The sequence below is a fragment of the Physeter macrocephalus genome, chromosome 16 (genome assembly GCF_002837175.3).
Source record: "Physeter macrocephalus isolate SW-GA chromosome 16, ASM283717v5, whole genome shotgun sequence".
NCBI lineage: Eukaryota > Metazoa > Chordata > Mammalia > Artiodactyla > Physeteridae > Physeter > Physeter macrocephalus.
In genome coordinates, this window is record NC_041229.1 from 47,723,312 (window position 1) to 47,746,303 (window position 22,992).

At 36.4% G+C, this 22,992-nt stretch overlaps 1 protein-coding gene across 1 annotated transcript in view; it reads left to right on the forward strand.

Annotated features, from left to right (window-relative positions):
* The window catches only part of DLG2 (discs large MAGUK scaffold protein 2), a 2,147,153-nt gene that overhangs the window by 307,246 nt on the left and 1,816,915 nt on the right, over positions 1 to 22,992 (forward strand). The window contains exon 4 of the mRNA XM_028501170.2: positions 19,742 to 19,887. Within this exon, the coding sequence (XP_028356971.1) occupies positions 19,742 to 19,887 (146 nt within the window). The remainder of the gene's footprint in view (positions 1 to 19,741; positions 19,888 to 22,992) is intronic.

Consider the following 22,992-nt stretch of genomic DNA (forward strand, 5'->3'; position numbering starts at 1 on the left):
TAAAATATTATCATAAATTTTATAGGAGTATATTTTCAATAATTTTTACAATCTAAAATTGGTCTTTCAGATAAATTGGTACACTGATGCTGCAGAACAGTATTCTTTTTGAGATTAGCCATCAACTGTCACTTCTTGGACCAGTTCCAAATGAAGTGATTACAGACTATCATTTAAATCAGTCCTTTTGGAGTAGTGGAATGTGACACTTTTCTCAAGTGGTAGTTGACATTAGGTGTTTAATCTGCCAAAGAAACACCCTTCACCTCATGTTACATGTAGAAAAGACTAAGCTTTTGGTATTCATCAATAAAGCTCTATGTAGTCTTGTGTTATAATTCAGAACTATATGTCCAAAATAAGAAAAAAGTAAAGAACAAAGTGAAACAAATTGAAAACAAAAAAGAAAATATTTTGGCAAGTTGTAATAAGAGTACCTGTGTACCAGATTCAAGGAGATGAGAGAGACACTGTCTTTTTGCATATCAGAGACAGAATTTTATTTTCCTACTTAACACATGGCGCTATCTCTAGGTATAACTTCTCTCTGTAGACTGAATACTATTCTGGCCTCATCTGAGTTGTAGTTGGATTGATCATAAAATTGCATAAAATCACCATTAAACAGAATATTAAGTAAATCTGTACTTACGTGCATGACAGTAAAGTTTCCCCCACAGTCTGGTTTCTTATTTCATACCTATCTTGTCATCTTTTTATCTTCTGCTTCTTATTTTCTGTTAAAGTCATCTCCAATTCCACAGAAAAAATTGTTACAATAGTATTGCATAACTAATATTTATTGAATACCCTGTATTCATGGCATGTGTAAAGCAAACCTGAATTGTTGATGCCAATTATGCCATCTGTAGTAACCTCTTTATTTTTTTATTTTTTTATTTTTTTGGCTGTACTCACTGCTGTGGCCTCTCCCGTTGCGGAGCATAGGCTCCAGACGCGCAGGCTCAGCGGCCATGGCTCACGGGCCTAGCCGCTCTGCGGCATGTGGGATCCTCCCGGACCAGGGCACGAACCCGTGTTCCCTGTATAGGCAGGTGGACTCTCAACCACTGCGCCACCAGGGAAGCCCTAGTAACCTCTTTTTAATGTTTAGAATTTAACATTGTCTCCAGGCTTAACTATGCTGCCCATCTGTAGCTACCTCTATGCAGAAGCATCTTTGCCTCCCCTTGGTATTCATCAGCTAGGAAAATATGGTCCCTGGAGCCCAAACTCTCATTCTGTTTGAGTTTCCGCTGATGGGGAGAGAAACTCAATAGCTTCTGCTAAGCACTGTGCAGTTGAGATTAGTTAAAATATTCTTGGTAACAGGCCTTGGAAAGTTTTTGAAAGTTTCTTAGGTTTGGTTTTCCTTCCATCTGGTGATCTGAAAAATTTCCTAAATGATAATTTTAGTCCTGCATTTACAATGAGATATGCTTGTTTTAACATCGATACCATTCAATTAACCCTTAATGTTCCATTAGGCATATTACTGAGCATGTTGTAGCAAAAAGAGTGTAGGCTTTTGTGTCAAATGTAGATTCCAATCCCAGCCTCGCTACTGCACAGCCCTGTGACCTTGAGTAAGTCTCAGTTTCTCCATCTTTAAAATATAGGTGTAATAATAATGCCTCATAATATGATTGCAAGGACTAAGTAAAATAAATGATGTTTCAAAGTGTGGCTGCCTAACATATGGCGGGTAAATGACAAATGCTAATTTCTTTCTTCCTTTCTTCCCTTAACGAGCAATATCAAAACCTAAACACAGACTGGGAGATATGTGGGTTTTTTGGGGGGTGGGGAAGAAATGTGGAATTTATGCAAGAATATGGAGTTTAAAACTAAGATCATACCAGGTTACCTATAGTTTCTTATCTTTCCAGGATTTGTAGAGTTTACATGGTAAACCTTTGTGAGGTTAAAAAGGATGTATAACATTCCTGTATCTTGGATGATTGATGTGAAATTGAAGTTTAATTATCTCTTAGATATAGAATAAGACATACCTGGTGGTAGTTTGGGAATATAAGTGCTTATAAAAGGTAGCTGATTTGCATTAACAATATCTTGCGTTTATTTAGTGCCTGCTTTTGAGCAACTTGAAGTATCATGCTTATTCATCAAAGAGATATTTTGAATTAAAGTTTGTTTTAGGGGTTATATTTTTAAGAACCTTTCTTTTTGAGGCAAAAAAATACTGCATTTTGCTTCATGCACATCTTATTGCATTTCTGTTAACATTTCTGTTTTAATTAGCTATTTTTTTTTTACTTGTAAATAACAGTTTTCTGCCTCCTTTTCTAGTATTAATTCTACTTTGTTGCTCCAAGTGTTCACTCTTAACTGTTCTGGAAGAAATGACTCCTACCTAAGCATATTCTGTGTTCAGGTTTCCAGCATTTAATGGTACCTCCTGTGTACACAGTATTGTTCAAAGATGATGTATTAATCAAAAGAATAATAGCATTTATTGAGTATGTTCTGTGTAACTGTTCAACTGTTTGAAGTACTTATGTATGTAAATTTTTTAGGTGAAAAACTGAGGCTTAAAGAGTTTAAATGTCTTGCCAAAAGTCACACATTTAGTACGTAGCAGAGCCGGGGCCTGTCTGACTTCAGTGCTCGTGCTTTAACTTCTAGATTACTGTACTACTTCACTTTTGCACTACTGATCTACCTCTCCCATCACATTCTGCACTTTATACTTTGTTCCCCTTGGAGTCTTTTTTCTCTAGATATTTCTTAAAATGTTCCTGGATATTTCTGAATGCCATACTTATCCCTAATATCTCCTAGTCACCTTCCCATTTTTTAAAACGTTATATTTTGAAATAAGTTCAATTCTATGAAAAAGTTGCAAGAGTAGTACAGAGAGCTCCTGTATATTTACTTACTCAGATTCACCAGTTGTTTACATTTTGCCCTATTTGATTTATCATTCTTTCTATATGTGTGTCTTTCTTTCTCTGTATATTTATATGCATACATACATACACATGTATATGTGCATATTATTAATGAAACATTTGAGAATGATTTGGGGACATCAGGCCCCATTATGACTAAATAATTCAAGGTCTGTTTCCTAAAAACAAGAATATTTCCTTACATAAATAGTGCAGTTATCAAAATCAGGAAATTTTACATTGATACAATACTATTATCTAATGCACCATCCATATGCAGTTTCAGCAGTAGTCACCAAAATATCTTGTATAGCTATGTTTCCCCCGTCTATCAGGATCTATCCAGGATCACACATTACATTTAATTGTCATGTCTCTTTTTTCTTTTATATTTTGTTTATTTATTTATTTGGCTGTGTTGGGTCTTAGTTGTGGCATGCGGAATCTTTTGTTGTGGCATGCAGGCTTCTCTCTAGTTGTGAGTTGGGCTCCAGAGTGTGCAGGCTCAGTAGCTGCAGCACACAGGCTCCCTAGTTGTGGCACGCAGGATCAGTAGTTGCGGCGTGCGGGCTTATTATTATTGCCCCGCGACATGTGGGATCTTAGTTCCCTGACCAGGGATTGAACCCACGTCCCCTGCATTGGAAGGCGTATTCTTAAACACTGGACCACCAGGGAGGTCCCTGTCATGCCTCTTTAGTCCCGTTTAATCTGCAGTTTCTTGACCTGGATATTTTTGAAGATTCCAGGTCAGGTATTTTGTAGACTGTCCTACAATTTGGTTTCATCTGATGTTTCCTAATGATTAGATTCAGTTTATGCATTTTGGGGAGGAGTAACACAGAAATGATGTTATATCCATCTTGGTGGTTGATAACAGGAGGCTCCCAGTGCCAGTTTGTTCTAATTTGTGGGGAGATACTTTGAGACTATGTAACATGTTCCTCACCAAATATTTACCCACTAGTTGCAGTGTCCATTGATGATTTTCTAATTCCATCATTTCTTGTATATATATATATGTATATATATATATATATATATATTTTTTTTTTTTCTCTGTACACCGGCCTCTCACTGCTGTGGCCTCTCCCGTTGCGGAGCACAGGCTCCGGACACGCAGGCTCAGAGGCCATGGCTCACGGGCCCAGCCGCTCCGCGGCATGTGGGATCCTCCCGGACCGGGGCACGAACCCGTATCCACTGCATTGGCAGGCGGACTCTCAACCACTGCGCCACCAGGGAAGCCCCTCTTCTATATTTTTTAACTGGAATTCTCCTGTAAGGAAGAGCTTTCCCTTCTCTTCCATTTAATCACTCATTTATTTTTATGTCAGGATGAACACATAGATTCTTATTTTATTAAATAGATTATAATCTATTACTATTATTAATTTACTTTAATGCTCAAATTGTTCCAGATTTTGTTAGTAAGAGCCCCTTCAAGATGGCTTTCATGCCTTTTTGATATGTTCCCATGATTTTTCAATACTTCCTTACTTTCTGATGCAAGTCCCAGGTTCATCTTATAGTTTCTCTGCTGTAGCCCTAGAGTGAGTCTTTATCCAAAAAGCCCTGGTTCCTTTTAGTAGGAGAAAGTATTTTGAAACCACATTTCCCTCCCTCATCCCTTTTTTCCTTCCTCCCTCCTTTCCATTCTCCCTCCTTTTCTTTCTCGGCCTCCTCTTCCCTCCCTCCTTCCCTCCCTCCCTCCTTCCTTCCTTCCGTGCTTTGTCCAGGCATAGAAGAAGCTCAGTCATATCAGAATATTATGGAAATTTGTTTGAATCTTTTGTGTGTAAGCATTTCCTAATTCTGTGGTCTTAATTCTTCAATATATATTGGGTTTGATCATGTCCTTGGACTCTGGGTTTCACACTCACCCCTGCTATGGTTTGGACTCCTTTGTTCCCTAACTTGGTACTTGATTTGTACCTACCACTGATGTTGCTTTCACTCTCTTTTCTTGGCTGTAAAATTTAACTTATATTTTCTTTTCATCCACATTTAACTTTAGCCTACTCCTCATATTCATATTTATTCTTCTAGTCCCAGGTAATATACTTAAAGAAACTTGACTGGCTGCCAGACTAAGATAGGACACTTACTCCATTGATAAGGACTTTATTAGAATTTCTGTTACTATGCTTCAGTATCTAGTAGTCTTGGGTTTAAATGGACCAAGACAATAAGTTTTTATTTTGCAGAAGTATGGTATCTGGATGCAGCATAAGGAAATTGGATATGAGCATTTGTCTGGCTACCAAATAGAACCAAATGTTCAGGAAAAGCTAATGGAACACCAAGACTGCACTTTGTAACATCTTTAAATATAGCAAGATCAACTGTGTTATACTGTTTAGATGAATTCATAATCAGGTGTGTGGTATGGGAAATCCTGCAGAGAAAAGGGGATTCTAGAAGAAGCACAAGACATAAGTTTTAAAAGAAGGTACATCTTATGAAGATTACCATTTCTTTATTGAGGATGTATGGTGAGAATCCTCAGCTGATTTTAGTGAATTCTTTGGTGAGTTATAGCCATATCTGCGAATCACAAAAAACCAAATGAACCAACAATAACAAGCTCCAAAGAGGTTTCTGGTTGGCAGGCTGGAGAGATGACTGTAATTGTTCCCATGAATACTGTGTGTAGCAACATGATAGCTGGGATGGGAGGAAGCAAAAAAGAGCCTTTCCCCAGTCACTTTTATTCCAGCCTTTGAGCTAATAGATAAGAAAGTATATAAATATGTTAAACATCTTGCATTCTGGTTACTTTTTTGTTTTACTTTGGTTAAGTAGATAATTGCAGAGCAATTTGTGAGTCATACTAGGAAAAAAAAATCTCATGATTTAAGTCATATTTTCTTTTTTTTTTTTTTGCCGTACGCTGGCCTCTCACCGTTGTGGCCTCTCCCGCTGGGGAGCACAGGCTCCGGACGCGCAGGCCCAGCAGCCATGGCTCAGGGGCCCAGCCGCTCCGCGGCATGCGGGATCCTCCCGGACCGGGGCACGAACCCGCGCCCCCTACATCGGCAGGCGGACTCCCAACCACCGCGCCACCAGGGAAGCCCCCATATTTTCTTAATTTAATTCAAGTTGTGTAAAAGGAAATCCATTTCTCAATCACTCACCATATTCACAGTTTGTCCAGTGAGTTTTGGCATTAAAAAAAATCAAATCTCCTTCAAATGAAGCAAGGTTCGCCACTTCTGAGGATATTAAAAATAAGTTCCTCAGATGCTGGAAGGCATATCTCAAAGAGGATCTCTAAGGATCTTTTGAAGAAAGAGCACCATCACTGAAATAAGTATGTCATGTTGGATTGTCTCTGCTTGGAAAAAGATGAAATATTTTGAGTATATGAGTTTTCAAGGGTGTGCTTAAAAAGACAGTTCTATTTACTATGAATTCCCTTGATCATGCTGTTTGATAGCTGAAGACCCAGCTGCGGCAGAATCATCTTTACAAAGGCCAGATCTCATCTTTATGGAATGTAGGTTAAAACAAAAGAGAGAGATTGGACTGAATAGATACTGTCTCAGATATCACCTGGAAGTTGATTTTTTTCTGTTTTAATGTGTCCTAAAGGCAGAGTACTGAAATATAGTTCCTTTTAGTTGACTTTGTAGGTAACTGAATCAGAATCAATTTAGTCAATAATATTCACTAAGTAATTATTATTATTATTTTTCAATCAACAGGCAGAGTTCTTCTCTTGCCAATTTGCTTCTCTTACTGGGATTTCCCCTGACCCCTCACTCTGAAGAGAAAGAGGATTGTAATAACTCAGTAAGGGATGTGTGAAATGAGAGTATGAAGCCTTGGGTTCTAATCACAGAGGTGCTGTTTCTTACATCCAGTGTTGCTGGTGGATCAGAAGCCATTGGCACCACCTGAGAGCTTGTTAGAAATACAGAGATCCAGGTTCCATTCCTGACTTTAGTCATAATTTACACTTTAACAAAATCTCCAAGTGATTGAGATTCATGTGTATGTTAGAGTTGGAGAAGCACTCATCTGTAAATTTGATAATAATGTATAGACTATTTAAAAAATAATTGTGAGGTCAATATGGGTATGCCTTCAAGCATTTGAGGAATTTATTTAGAATGTATCCTTAGAGGTGGCAAAATGTTTTCATTTGAGGGAGGACTGTGCAAAATAAAAAGTGCTTGCAGTTGTGATCAAATAGTCAAGTAGTCAAATCACGTAGAAACATACTCCCAATAATGTGTAGGTTTTCTGCAGTCCTGGGTGTGAAAAGGTTTGACTTTATTCAATGATGTTTCTTCTCTATGAGCCTTAAATAGAGAGGGAATGCAAAGAGGCTACAATTAGTAAGCATTCATTGTGTGCTTACTTGGTGTAAAGAATGATGCTAGGTAGTAGAGAATAGGTGGCTGGCTCTGACACGGTCTTCATTCCTAAGGGCCGTGCCTGACACTTAAAAATTACTTATTGAATTGAATTGTTGAATTGAGGATAGGTGGGTGAACAAGTACTTCTGATATGAGATAGAATGAGAAATGACTGTCAAATAGATGTGAGCAGTACTCTGTGGGAATGGGAGAAAGAAGCATCACTGCCCACCTTCCGCGCCTCCCACAACCTCCAACACAAACATTTTTCTTTATGGTGGTTGCTTCTTGGGTGTTCTTACTCTCCTACGTCCTGCTCAACTGAACTCAGTTTTAGTAAGAGGAATTTCTATTCTGATGGCACTTCGTATTTAGATCTCTGACTTCCAATACCCTTTTTATAAAGGCATAGTACTGGGACTGGGCATTGAAGGAGAGGTGGGATTTCTCTGTGTGGGAAAGGGCATCTGGGCCTAGTGGAGAGTGTGAGAAAGAGATGGTGAGGGCCTGAACTTTGGCAGTGGCGAATGGGTAGAAAGCGGTGGTGGTGGTTTTGATGGTGGGGATACAAGAGGGTACCAAAGAGAGGTGCCTGGAGAATGACAAACATATATATGCTGGGCATTCAAAAATAATGCTGACTAACCAGAAGTAAAATTTGACCTTTGTTGCAGAATTATCTTCAAATTTAAGTAATGTTTGATGTAATTAAGGCTACTTTCTTCCTCTCTAGTAGTTGCTTAGGCAGGGACTATAAATAGATGGAGTGATATAGACTGAACACTTCACCAGGTTTGGGGTAATAAGTTCATTAAGATTTTCAAATTGAGTAGTAAAATACTGTCTAGGGGTTTTTTCTAAATGTGATCAAGTTACTGGTATCCATTATGTTTCAAAGTATAGCTTGTTGGTATAAATCCTTAACATTCATGTGATATACATTCTTCTATTTCTGGGTAATTTATACAACTAATATTTTCAAAACTTGGCAACTTGCAAATGCTGCTTATGAAACAGTGTTTACATCCTTAAAATTGATACAAAGAAAAAGAATCTTGAAATTTGACAATCTGCAAAAATTATTTCACTCATTACAAGCCATTATTCTTTAGACAAAATGTAACTTCAGAAACCTTTATAGAAATTCTTTTTTTCTTTTCTTTTTAATTATTACTTGAGACCGGATAATATAAACATCTTATTTTTTGGATTTTACTTCTTAAAAATTCCTTTTACCTCTCACTTTTGACAAATCAATTAATACCCTACCAACTCTTACAATATTCAAAAATATGGAAAGGATTTGTATGAATTTATATCTGTATGACTTTTGCCTTCTTCTCTTACACATTTTCCATACATGACTTCACAGCCTCTTTATCGCTAGTGGCAGAATAAAGTTGTAGTTGTGCATGAAGTTTGAGGACTGGTAACTTTTTAAAGTAAAACATAATATTTATGAAACCGTCAAAATTTTCTTCATTATTTAAAAAATGTAATATTTAATACATGTAAAAGAATATATGTAATTTATATATAATATATATAACATGATAATAAAATAAACATTTCTGAAATCACCTCCCAAATCTGGAACTAGACTATTACCATTAATTTGCATCTACCTATGTGTTCCTCCTTTATCCCATTTTCTTGCCCATCCCTTGCACTGCGCTAATTACAACTTTTCACATGCTTTTTGCTTTGGTCTCTTTTTTTTTCACATATGTTTGTATGAATGCCTGAAAATCTGTAGTTTAGTTTTGCCTGTTTTTGAACTTTACAAAAATATTTTTATACTGAGACTTGCTTTTTTGCACTCAACATTATGTTTCTAAGATTTGTTCCTGTTATCTCATGATACTATAGTTCATTTTTACTGCTACATAAATTCCATTTTGAGAACATACCACATTTATCCATCTTCCTTTTGATGAATATTAGATTGTTTCTAATTTTTTTCTCCATGATCTTTGCTGCTATGGACATTTGGTTTGTTTCTTTGTGCATATATGTAAGAGTTTATCTAGGATATGTACTGACTAGTAGAAATGATGCATTATAAGAGAAATGAATGTTCAATTTCACAAGACAATACAAGATTGTTTTCTAAAGTAGTCATGGCAATTCAGACTCATCAGGAATAAATAAGTTACCATTGATCCATATTTTGTTTTTTTCTTCTTTTTTTAATTGGAGTGTAGTTGACATACAGTATTATATGTTACAGGTGTACAATATAATGATTCACAATTTTTAAAGGTCATACTCAATTTATAGTTACTATCAAATATTGGCTATATTCCAAGTGTTTTAAAATGTATCCTTGTAACTTATTTTATACATAATAGTTTGTACCTCTTAATCCCCTACCCATATATTGCCCCTTCCCTCTTTCCTTTCCCCACTGCTAACCACTAGTTTGTTCTTTATATCTGTGAATGAAATGCCTAGGAATAAATTTACTTAAGGAGGTAAAAAACCTGTACTTGGAAAACTGTAAGACACTGTTGAAAGAAATTAAAGATGACACAAACAGATGGAAAGATATACTGTGTTCTTGGATTGGAAAAATTAATATTGTTAAATCACCATACTACCCAAGGCAATGTACAGATTCAATGCAGTCCCTATCAAAACACCAATGACATTTTCCACAAAGCTTGAACAAATAATTTAAAAATTTTTATGGAAACACAAAAGACCCTGAATGGCTAAAACTATCTTAAGAAAGATGAATAGAGCTGGAGGAATCACTCTTTCTGATATCAGAATATACTAAGCAACAGTAATATTTTAGCCAATATTATTGGTGTAGATGGTGTTTGGTTATGATCTTAGTTTGTATTTATCATCACTAATGAGGTTGAGAATCTTTTCCCTTATCAAACTTATCAGTGATATATGTTTACTGTGAAATGCCCTGTTTATACTTCTTACCCATTTTTTTCTTTTGGTTTGCATGTCTTTTCCTTTTTGGTTTGTTGGTCTTTACATATCTGGATACTGTTCCTTTGCCTATATGTTATGAAATTATCTTCTCTCAATTTGCATCTTGTCTTTTTTGCTTTCTTTATTGAGGTGTAATTGATACATAATAAACTGCACATATGTGAAATAGATGATTTAATATGTTTTGACATATGTATACACCAGTTAAACTATTAGCACAATCAAGATAGTGAGTGTATCCATTACTCCTTAAAGTTTCCTCTTGTCCCTTTATAATCTCCCCTACTCACACTTTGCTGCCAACCCTCACATCCCCATTCCCAGGCAACTACTGAATTGTTTTCTATCAATATAGATTAGTTTGCATATTCTAGAATTTTATATAACTGGTATTATAAAGATGCATTCATTTTTGTCTGACTTCTTTTACTTGACATATTATTTTGAGTTTCATCCATGTTGGGTGTATCAATCTTTGCTTTTTTTTTTTTAAATTGATGAGTAGGAGTCCATTGTATGTGTATACCAAAATTTGTTTATTCATTCACCTGTTGATGGAGATTTGTATTGTTTTCAAATCTGACCTTTTCTTAAAAAAATTTTATTGGGGTATAGTTGATTTAAAACGTTGGGTTAGTTTCAGGTGTACAGCAAAGTGAATCTGTTATACATATACATATATCCACTCTTTTTTAGATTCTTTTCCCATATAGGCCACTACAGAGTACTGAGTAGAGTTCCCTATGCTATACAGTAGGTCCTTATTACTTATCTATTTTATATATAGTAGTGTGTATGTGTCAATCCCAGTCTTCCAAATTACCCCTTCCCCCTTACATCCTGGTAACCATAAGTTTATTTTCTACATCTGTAACTCTATTTCTGTTTTGTAGATAAGTTCATTTGCCACCTTTTATTAGATTCCACATATAAGCGATACCATATGATATTTGTCTTTCTCTGTCTCGCTTACTTCATTCTGTATGACAATCTCTAGCTCCATCCATGTTGCTGCAAATGCCATTATTTCATTCTTTTTTTATGGCTGAGTAATATTCCATTGTATATATGTACCACATCTTCTTTATTCATTCCTCTGCTTCCATGTTCTAGCTATTGTAAATAGTGCTGCAGTGAACACTGGGGTGCATATATCTTTTCGAATTATGGTTTTCTCCGGATATATGCCCAGAGTGGGATTGATAGATCATATGGTAGCTCTATTTTTAGTTTTTTAAGGAACCTCCATACTGTTTTCCATAGTGGCTGTACCAGTTTACATTCCCACCAGGAGTGTAGGAGGGTTCCCTTTTCTCCACATCCTCTGCAGCATTTATTGTTTGTAGGTTTTTTTGGTGATGGCCATTCTGACCGGTGTAAGGTGATACCTCATTGTAGTTTTGATTTGTGTTTCTCTAATAATTAGTGATGTTGAGCATCTTTTCATGTGCTTTTTAACCATATCTATGTCTTCTTTGGAGAAATGTCTATTTAGATATTCCACCCATTTTTTTGATTGGGTTGTTTGTTTTATTTGATGTTGCTCTACATGAGCTGTTTCCATATTTTAGAGATTAATCCCTAGTTGGTTGCTTCGTTTGCAAATATTTTATCCCATTCTGAGGGTTGCCTTTTCCTTTCATTTACAGTTTCCTTTGCAGTGCAAAAGCTTTTAAGTTTCATTAGGTCCCATTTGTTTATTTCTGTCTTTATTTTCATTACTCTAGGAGGTGGATCAAAATACATATTTCTGCAATTTATGTCAGAGAGTGTTCTGCCTGTTTTCCTCTAAGAGTTTTATAGTATCCAGCCTTACATTTAGATCTTTAATCCATTTTGAGTTTATTTTTGTGTATGGTATTAGGATGTGTTCTAATTTCATTCTTGTGCATGTAGCGGTCCAGTTTTCCCAGCACCACTTATTGAAGAGACTGTCTTTTCTCCATTGTATATTCTTGCCTCCTTTGTCATAGATTAGGTGACCATAAGTACACGGGTTTATCTCTGGTCTTTCTGTCCTGTTCCGTAGTTCTATATTTCTGTTTTTGTGGCAGTACCATACTGTCTTGATTACTGGTAGCTTTGTAGTATACTCTGAAGTCAGGGTGCCTGATTCTTGCAGCTCCATTTTTCTTTCTCAAGATTGCTTTGGCTATGCTGGGTCTTTTGTGTTTCCATACAAATTGTAAAATTTTTTGTTCTAATTATGTGAAAAATGCCATTGGTAATTTGATAGGGATTGCATTGAATCAGTAGATTGCTTTGGGTAGAATAGTCATTTTCACAATTGATTATTCCAACCAAAACATGGTATGTGTCTCCATCTTTTTGTGTCATCAGAGTCTTATGGTTTTCTGAGTACAGGTCTTTTACCTCCTTAGGTAGTTTTATTCCTAGGTATTATATTCTTTTTGATGCAATGGTAAATGGGATTGTTTCCTTGATTTCTCTTTCTGATTTTTTGTTGTTAGTGTACAGGAATGCAAGAGATTTCTGTGTATTAATTTTGTATCCTGCAACTTTACTAAATTTATTGATAAGCTCTAGTAGTTTTCTGGTGACATCTTTAGTGTTTTCTATGTACAGTATCATGTCATCTGGAAACTGACAATTTTACTTCTTCTTTTCCAATATGGATTCCTTTTGTTTCTTTTTTTTTAACATCTTTATTGGAGTATAATTACTTTAAAATGTTGTGTTAGTTTGTGCTGTACAACAAAGTGAATCAGCTATATGTATACGTATATCCCCATATCCCCTCTGTCTAGCACTTCCCTCCAACCCTCACGATCCCACCCCTCTAGGTGGTCATAAAGCACCGAGCTTATCTTCTGGTGCTATGCAGCTGCTTCCCACTACCTATCTATTTTACATTTGGTAGTGTATATATGTCAGTGTTACTCTCTCGCTTCATCCCAGCTTATGCTTCCCCCTCCCCATGTCCTCAAGTCTATTCTCTACGTCTGCGTCTTTATTGCTGTCCCACCCCTAGGTTCATCAGAACCATTCTTTTTTTTTAGATTCCATATATATGTGTTAGCATACGGTATTTGTTTTTCTCTTTCAGACTTACTTCACTCTGTATGACAGACTCTAGATCCATCCACCTCAATACAAATAACTCAATTTCATTTCTTTTTATGGCTGAGTAATATTCCATTGTATATATGTGCCACATCTTCTTTATCCATTCATCTGTCGATGGGCACTTAGGTTGCTTCCATGTCCTGGCTATTGTAAATAGAGCTGCAATGAACATTGTGCTACATGACTCTTTCTGAATTATGGTTTTCTCAGGGTATATGCCCAGTAGTGGGATTACTGGGTCATATAATAGTTAGTTCTATCTTTAGTTTTTTAAGGAAACTCCAATCTTTTCTCCATAGTGGCTGTATCAATTTACATTCCCACCAATAGTGCAGGAGGGTTCCCTTTACTCCACACCCTCTCCAGCATTTACTGTTTGTAGATTTTTTGATGATGGCCATTCTGACTGGTGTGAGGTGATACCTTATTCTGGTTTTGAATTGCATTCCTCTAATGATTAGTGATGTTGAGCATCCTTTCATGTGTTTGTTGGCAATCTGTATATCTTCTTTGGAGAAATGTCTATTTAGGTCTTCCATCCATATTTGGATTGGGTTGTGTTTTTGATATTGAGCTGCATGAGCTGCTTGTATATTTTGGAGATTAATCATATGTCTGTTGATTCATTTGCAAATATTTTCTCCCATTCTGAGGGTTGTCTTTTTGTCTTGTTTATGGTTTCTTCTGCTGTGCAAAAGCTTTTAAGTTTCATTAGTCTATTTGTTTATTTTTTTTTCTTTATTTGTTTCTTTTTGTTTCTTTGTTTATTTTTGTTTTTATTTCCTTTTCTCTAGGAGGTGGGTCGAAAAGGATCTTGCTGTGATGTATGTCATAGAGTGTTCTGCCTATATTTTCCACTAAGAGTTTTAGAATGTCTGGCCTTACATTTAGGTCTTTAATCCATTTTGAGTTTGTTTTTGTGTATGGTGTTAGGAAGTGTTTTAATTTCATTCTTTTACATTACTGTCTTGATTACTGTAGCTTTGTAATATAGTCTAAAGTCAGGGAGCCTGATTCTTCCAGCTCCGTTTTTCTTTCTCAAGATTGCTTTGGCTATTTGGTGTCTTTTGTGTTTCCTTACAAATTGTGAAAGTTTTTGTTCTAGTTCTGTGAAAAATGCCATTGGTAGTTATATAGGGATTGCATTGAATGTGTAGTTTGCTTTGGGTACTATAGTCATTTTCACAATATTGATTTTTCTAATCCAAGAACATGGTATATTTCTCCATCTGTTTGTATCATCTCTAATTTCTTTCATCAGTGTCTTATAGTTTTCTGCATACAGGTCTTTTGTCTCCTTAGGTAGGTTTATTCCTAGGTATTTTATTCTTTTTGCTGCCATTGTAAATGGGAGTGTTTTCTAATTTCTCTTTCAGATTTTTCACCATTAGTGTATAGGTATGCAAGAGATATCTGTGCATTAAATTTGTATCCTGCTACTTTACCAAATTCATTGATTAGCTCTAGTAGTTTTGTGGTAACATCTTTAGGATTCTCTATGTGTAGTATCATGTCATCTGCAAGCAGTGATAATTTTACTTCTTCTTTTCCAATTTGGATTCCTTTAATTTCTTTTTCTTCTCTGATTGTTGTGGCTGACACTTCCAAAACTGTGTTGAATAATAGTGGTGAGAGTGGACAACTTTGTCTTTTTCCTGATTTTAGAGGAAATGGTTTTAGTTTTTCACCATTGAGAATGATGTTGGCTGTGGATGTTGTGATATATGGCCTTTATTATGTTGAGGTAGGTTCCCTCTCTGCCTACTTCCTGGAGAGTTTTTATCATAAATGGGTGTTGAATTTTGTCAAAAGCTTTTTCTGCATCTACTGAGACTATCATATGGTTTTTATCCTTCAGTTTGTTAATATGGTGTATCACATTGATTGATTTGTGTATATTGAAGAATCCTTGCATTCTTCTGGTAAACCCCACTTGATCATGGTCTATGATCCTTTTAATGTGTTGTTGGATTCTGTTTGCTATTATTTTGTTGACGATTTTTGCATCTATGTTCATCAGTGATATTGGCCTGTAGTTTTCTTTTTTTGTGACATCTTTGCCTGGTTTTGGTATCAAGGTGCTGGTGGCCTCGTACAATGAGTTTGGGAGTGTTCCTCTCTCTGCTGTATTTCCTTTTATTTCTTTTACTTCTGTGATTGCTATGGTTAGGACTTCCAAAACTATGTTGAATAATAGTGGTGAGAGTGGACAACCTTGTCTTGTCCCTGATCTTAGAGGAAATGCTTTCAGTTTTTCACCATGGCTAATGATATTTGCTTTGGTTTTGTATGGATATATATTTCCTTTTTCTTAGATAAGTATCTAGAACAGTGATGGCTGGATTATATAGTACCTGTATATTTAACTTTTCAAAAAGCTGCCAAGGGGCTTCCCTGGTGGCGCAGTGGTTGCGAGTCCGCCTACCGATGCAGGGGACGTGGGTTCGTGCCCGGGTCCGGGAGGATCCCACATGCCGTGAAGCAGTCCGCCTGCCGATGCAGGGGACACGGGTTCGTGCCCCGGTCCGGGAAGACCCCCCATGCCGTGAAGCAGCTGGGCCCGTGAGCCGTGGCCGCTGAGCCTGCGCGTCCGGAGCCTGTGCTCCGCAACGGGAGAGGCCACAACAGTGAGAGGCCCGCGTACCAAAAAAAAAAAAAAAAAAAAAGCTGCCAAACTGGTTTTCGAAGTGTTTGTACCATTTTCCATTCTCACCATCAGTGACTGAGAGTTCTAGTTCCTTCAGATCACTCTCAGTGCTTGGGATGATCAATTTTTATCATTTTAGCCATTCTAATAAATATGTATTAGTATCTCATTGTGGTTTTATATTTTCCTTTCCCTAATGATTAGTTGAATATCTTTTCATGTGCTTATCTGCCACCTTTTATTTTCTTTGGTGAAGTGCCTCTTCAGTACTTTGCCCATTTTTCTATTGTATTCTTTGGCTTCTTTGTGTTTTGAGAGTTCTTTATATATTCTAGATGCAAACTTTAAAAAAATAAGATATATGATTTGCCAAGGAAGGCAATTCTATGGTAATAGTTATTTTCTCTAGAAATTTTGAAGTTGTTCTGTCATCTAGCTTCCATTATTGCTACTTAGACGTCTGATTGATCTTTTCTCTGTGTTTGCATTTAAGGACTTTGCTTTGTCTTTGATATTCTGCTAATTATGCTATGTCTATTCCTAGGCATAGGTTTTATTTATTCTCTTTTTTATAAACTGTTACTTTCAGGACCTGATAATCCACATTTTTATAAATTCTAAAAATTTTGTATCCATATCCCTTTAAATATCGCTTGTTATTTATCATATTTTTGCTTGTAGACATCTATCAGAAAAATAATGGACCTTCTTATCTATCCTCTTTTACATTCTGGGTAATTTCTTTCCCAGTTCTTCTTTGTCTAATCTGCTGTTTAACCCATCCATTGAGTTTTCTAAAAAAAATAATGACACATTTTAATTAATTAATTAATCCATTCATTCATACCAATATAAATTCTTGGATATTTATTTAATACTTTGTGTATTAAATAACATAGAGAATCCTATGTTACATACATATTTGTGCAAATTGCTCCAGTTTTGGCCATCTTTGGTTGCTCTTTCATATAAGTTCTGTGTTGGTTTTTTTTAGGGTTCTTTTTTTAAATTAAAAAGTTTTTTAAACATCTTTATTGGAGTATAATTGCTTTACAATGGTGTGTTAGTTTATGCTTTATAACAATGTGAATCAGCTATACGTATACATATATCCCCATATCTCCTCCCTCTTGCGTCTCTCTACCACCCTCCCTATCCCACCCCTCTAGGTGGTCACAAAGCCCTGAGCTGATCTCCCTGTGCTATGTGGCTGCTGCCCACTAGCTATCTGTTTTACATTTGGTAGTGTATATACGTCCATACCACTCTCTCACTTTGTCCCAGTTTACCCTTCCCCCTCCCCATGTCCTCAAGTCCATTCTCTACATCTGTGTCTTTATTCCCATCCTGCTCCTAGGTTCATCAGAACCATTTGTTTTTAGATTCCATATAAATGTATTAGCATACAGTATTTGTTTTTCTCTTTCTGACTTACTTCACTCTGTATGACAGTCTCTAGGTCCGTCCACCTCACTACAAATAACTCAGTTTCATTACTTTTTATGGCTGAGTAATATTCCATTATATATATGTGCCACATCTTTATCCATTCATCTGTCGATGGACGCTTAGATTGCTTCCATGTCCTGGCTCTTGTAAATACAGCTGTAGTGAACATTGTGGTACATGACTCTTTATGAATTATGGTTTTCTCAGGGTATATGCCCAGTAGTGGGATTGCTGGGTCATATGGTAGTTCTATTTTTAGTTTTTTAAGAAACCTGAATACTGTTCTCCATAGTGGCTGTATCAATTTACATTCCCACAAACAGTGCAAGAGGGTTCCCTTTTCTCCACACCCTGTCCAGCATTTATTGTTTGTAGATTTTTTGATGATGGCCATTCTGACCAGTGTGAGGTGATGCCTCATTGTAGTTTTGATTTGCATTTCTCTAATGATTAGTGATGTTGAGCATCCTTTCATGTGTTTGTTGGTAATCTGTATATCTTCTTTGGAGAAATGACTATTTAGATCTTTTCCCATTTTTGGATTGGGTTGTTTGTTTTTTTGATATTGAGCTGCATGAACTGCTTGTATATTTTGGAGATTAATCCTTTGTCTGTTGATTCATCTGCAAATATTTTCTCCCATTCCTAGAGTTGTCTTTTCGTCTTATTTATGGTGTCCTTTGCTGTGCAAAAGCTTTTAAGTTTCATTAGGTCCCATTTGTTTATTTTTGTTTTTATTTCCATTTCTCTAGGAGGTGGGTGAAAATGGATCTTGCTGTGATTTGTGTCATAGAATGTTCTGCCTATGTTTTCCACTAAGAGTTTTATAGTGTCTGGCCTTACATTTAGGTCTTTAATCCATTTTGAGTTTATTTTTGTGTATGGTGTTAGGGAGTGTTCTAATTTCATTCTTTTACATGTAGCTGTCCAGTTTTCCCAGCACCACTTATTGAAGTGGCTGTCTTTTCTCCATTTTATATTCTTTCCTCCTTTATCAAAAATAAGGTGACCATATGTGCATGGGTTTATCTCTGGGTTTCCTTCCTCCCTCCCTCCCTCCCTTCCTTCCTTCCACAACTTTTGAATTCATATAGATACCCCCAATTCTAAGCTAATATCAACTGTACTTATTCATTACCCTCTACCATTTGGTGGAGAAGGCTGTATAGAGGCCAAAGTCATTACTTGTAGGCCCTTTCAGCAGACAGATGTAGGGAATATATGTGTTTATACTAACCTGTGTGTATGCATATCTGTAAGTATTTCTATATGTATCTATTCATATCTCTGTTAAGCCAAACAGGAGTTTGTAATGCTGTCTTCAAATCTAATCCAAAATCATATGAATCAGTCTAGTACGACACCCCACCCACTTTCTTTTTTGTAACTTCCTACTCCAACAGTGAGAAACCTGCCTCCCACTATCTACCATCTATTTATTTAATTGTTCAGTTCTAGTTATATATGTACAGTGGCTTCACAGTTGTTGACTTGGATTCCATGAGAAACAATTTTACCAACTAGAGTATAGACTAGGATGCTTTTGTGTAGTTTCTTTGTCTTTGGTTTTACAGTCTCTACTCATTTTTAGGTTTTCAACTTTTTCTCCTACTGCCTTCAGTGAGGTTATTTCATTCATTTGTAATATAGTTAGATTCTTTTGTCACAGTCTGTACATCTTGGGATTCCTTGACCTCCTAAATGATTTTTTAAGTTTGCATGCATTTGGTTTACTCTTTGTGCTGTAAAATTCTTTGGGTTTTGACAAATGCTTCTTGTTAGGTGCCCACCATTACAGTATTATTACAGAATGTTTTCATCACCCTGTGCTTTACCTATTCAACCCTCCTCTCCTCTCCCAGAGCCTCTAGAAATCACTGACCATTTTATTGTCTCTTTAGTTTTGCTTTATCCACAAATTATATAAATGGACTCATACAATATGTAGCCCAGCTACATGCCTGGCACTTTTAAACTTAGCAATATATATTTAAGATTCATCCATGTTTTTACATGGTTTGATAACTCATTCATTCTTATTGCTGAATAGTATTACATTAAATGAATTTACTACAGTTTGTTTATCCATTCACTAATTGAAGGATATTTTGATTTCTTCCCATTTTTGCAATTCTGAATAAAGTTGCTATAAGAATTTTCATGCAGGTAAAAATGCAATTTTTAGGATTTCCTCTATTTTTGTTTTTTTCTTTGAATACATATTTATGTAGTTTTTTTAAGCAGCAAAATTTTCCATATACATGTACATGGAGAAGCTATCTGTGAAGTGGTATATGACATTTTGATTTTTCCCTTGCATTTCTTTACAGATATTCAAGAATTTTATGAGACGACATTGCTAAATTCTCAGAAAAGTTGTGAGCAGAAGATAGAAGAAGCCAATCAAGTTGCACAGAAATGGGAGAAGACATCCCTTCTTGCTCCATGCCATGATAACCTTCAAGAGTCTGTAGAGGTATATTACTGAAATTTTTGAAAGTACTAAATATTTATTTATACCAGTAAATACCAAAATTATTTATACCAGTAAAGAAGTAGTAGTTGTTAGTAGTGGTAGTTGTTGCAGTAGTAGTAATCATTATCAACAAATGTGAACAATAATAACAGAAACTTAGTTACATACCATACTGCCAATATTACATACCAATATTACATACCATGCTGTATGTAATATTTACATTTTAAAATCCAGATTTTGCCAAAAGATAAAATAGGCATAGGAAGGACATGGTTTTTCATATTATATAAGTGAGTTCTGTTATGAATACTGTCATAGTTTGAGCTGACTCAAGTATTGGGTGGGCCAAAAGTTTCATTCAGTTTTTTCTGTAAGATGACTCTAGTAGCACTTAGCTGTCTTTAACTTCATTCGAAACAATTTTGTTAGATTGTATGTGACAGCTGTCATATCAGTGTGCATTATAAAGACTTATCAAAATTGGTGAATTTTTGTTTAGCCATTTTAATATTCAATATGGAAGAAAAAAAGCAACATTTTTGGCATATTATGCTTTATTATTTCAAGAAAGGTAAAAATGCAACTGAAACGCGAAAAAAGATTTGTGCAGTGTATGGAGAAGGTGCTGTGACTGATCAAATATGGCAAAAGTAGTTTGCAAATTTTGTGCTGGAGATTTCTCTCTGAACGATGACCCACAGTCAGGTAGACCAGTTGAAGTTGATAGTGATCAAATTGAGACCAATCAATGTTATACCACGTGGGAGTTAGCCAACATACTCAAAATATCCAAATCAAGTGTTGAAAATTATTTTGTACCAGCTTGGTTATGTTCATCGCTTTGATGTTTGGGTTCCACATAAGTAAAGGGAAAAAAAACCTCTTCACTGATTCTCTACTTAAACGTAATGAAAATGTTCTGTTTTTAAAACAAATTGTGATGGGCAATGAAAAGTGGATACTGTACAATAATGTGGAACGGAAGAGATTGTGGGGCAAGCAAAATGAACCACCACCAACCACACCAAAGGCTGGTCTTCATCTAAAGAAGGTGATGTTGTGTATATGATGGGATTAGAAGGGAGTCCTCTACTATGAGCTCCTTCCAGAAAACCAAACAATTAATTCCAACAAGTACTGCTCCCAATTAGACCAACTGAAAGCAGGACTCAGCGAAAAGTGTGTGAAATTAGTCAATAGAAAACACATAATCTTCCATCAGGATAATGCAAGACCGCATGTTTCTTTGATGACCAAGCAAAAACTTACAGCTTGGCTGGGAAGTTCTGATTCATCCGCCATATTCACCAGACCTTGCACCTTCAAATTTCCATTTATTTCGGTCTTTACAAAATTCTCTTAATGGAAAAAAAATTTCAATTTTCTGGAAGGCTGTAAAAGGCACCTGGAACAGTTCTTTGCTGAAAAAATTAAAAAGTTTTGGGAAATTGGAATTATGAAGTTGCCTGAAAAATGGCAGAAGGTAGTGGAACAAAAGGTTGAATACATTGTTCAATAAAGTTCTTGGCAAAAATGAAAAAGATGTCTTTTATTTTTACTTAAAAACTGAAGGCACTTTTTGGCCAACACAAAATAAGGCATTCCTGAATTTCAGAACATGCTTCTGATGCAGTGGGGGAAGGAGATGGATAGTGGGATTGGAGAGTGTGGTCTAAGGCTGTGGTGTCTGTAGAAGAGCCATATATACTGGGGCAAATAAAATGATTCATTGGGGTATAGGAACAAAATAATAGAACTCCCATTTATATTGCTTTTTATCACATTCTTTATAATCTTTTATATTTAGGTAATTTATAACATATATTTAATTATTTATAATATATAACAGTAGTATGTGTATATTTAAAAATAAATATGAAGCTATTAGAGAGACATCTCGCAAGATGGTGGAGTAGAAGGATGAGCCCTTACTCCCACTTGTGAGAGCACTGGAATCACACCTAACTGCTGAACAATCATCAACAGGAAGACCCTGGAACTCACCAAAAACAAAGACAAAGGAGAAGCCACAATGAGACAGACTTTGACAGGACTGGGAGAAATAGAGACTTCACTCTTGGATGGCACACACAAAGTAATGTGTGCATCGGGACCCAAGGGAAGGAGCAGTGACCCCATAGGAGAGTGAACCAACCTACCTGCTAGGGTTGGAGGGTCTCCTGCAGAGGCGGGGGGTGGCTGTGTCTCACAGTGAGGACAAGGGCACTGGCAGCAGAAGTTCTGGGAAGTACTCCTTGGCGTGAGCCATCCCAGAGTCTGCCATTAACCCCACCAAAGAGCCTGGGTAGGATCCAGTGTTGGGTCACCTCAAGCCAAACAACCAACAGGGAGGGAACCCAGCCCCACCCATTAGCACACAAGAGGATTAAAGTTTTACTGAGCTCTTCCCACCAGAGCAACAGCCAGCTCTACCCACCACCTATCCCTCCCATCAGGAAACTTGCACAAGCCTCTTAGATAGCCTCATCCACCAGAGGGCAGACAGCAGAAGCAAGAAGAACTACAGTCCTGCTGCCTGTGGACCAAAAACCACATTCACAGAAAGATAGATGAGATGAAAAGGCCAAGGGCTACGTCCCACATGAAGGAACAAGACAAAACCCCAGAAAAACAACTAAATGAAGTGGAGATAGGCAACCTACCAGAAAAGAATTCAGAGTAATGATAGTGAAGATGATTCAGGACCTCAGAAAAGGAATGGAAGCAAACATCGAGAAGATGCAAGAAATGTTTAACAAAGACCTAGAAGAATTAAAGAACAAAGAAACAGAGATGAACAAAGAATAACTGAAATGAAAAATACACTAGAAGGAATCAGTAGCAGAATAACTGAGGCAGAAGAATGGATAAGTGATCTGGAAGACAGAGTGGTGGAATTCACTGCCACAGAACAGAATAAAGAATAAAGAGTGAAAAGAAATGAAGACAGCCTAAGAGACCTCTGGGACAACATTAAACACAACAACATTCGCATTATAGGGGTCCCAGAAAGAGAAGCGAAAGAGAAAGGACCTGAGAAAATGTTTGAAGAGATTATAGTTGAAAACTTCCCTAACATGGGAAAGGAAATAGCCACCCAAG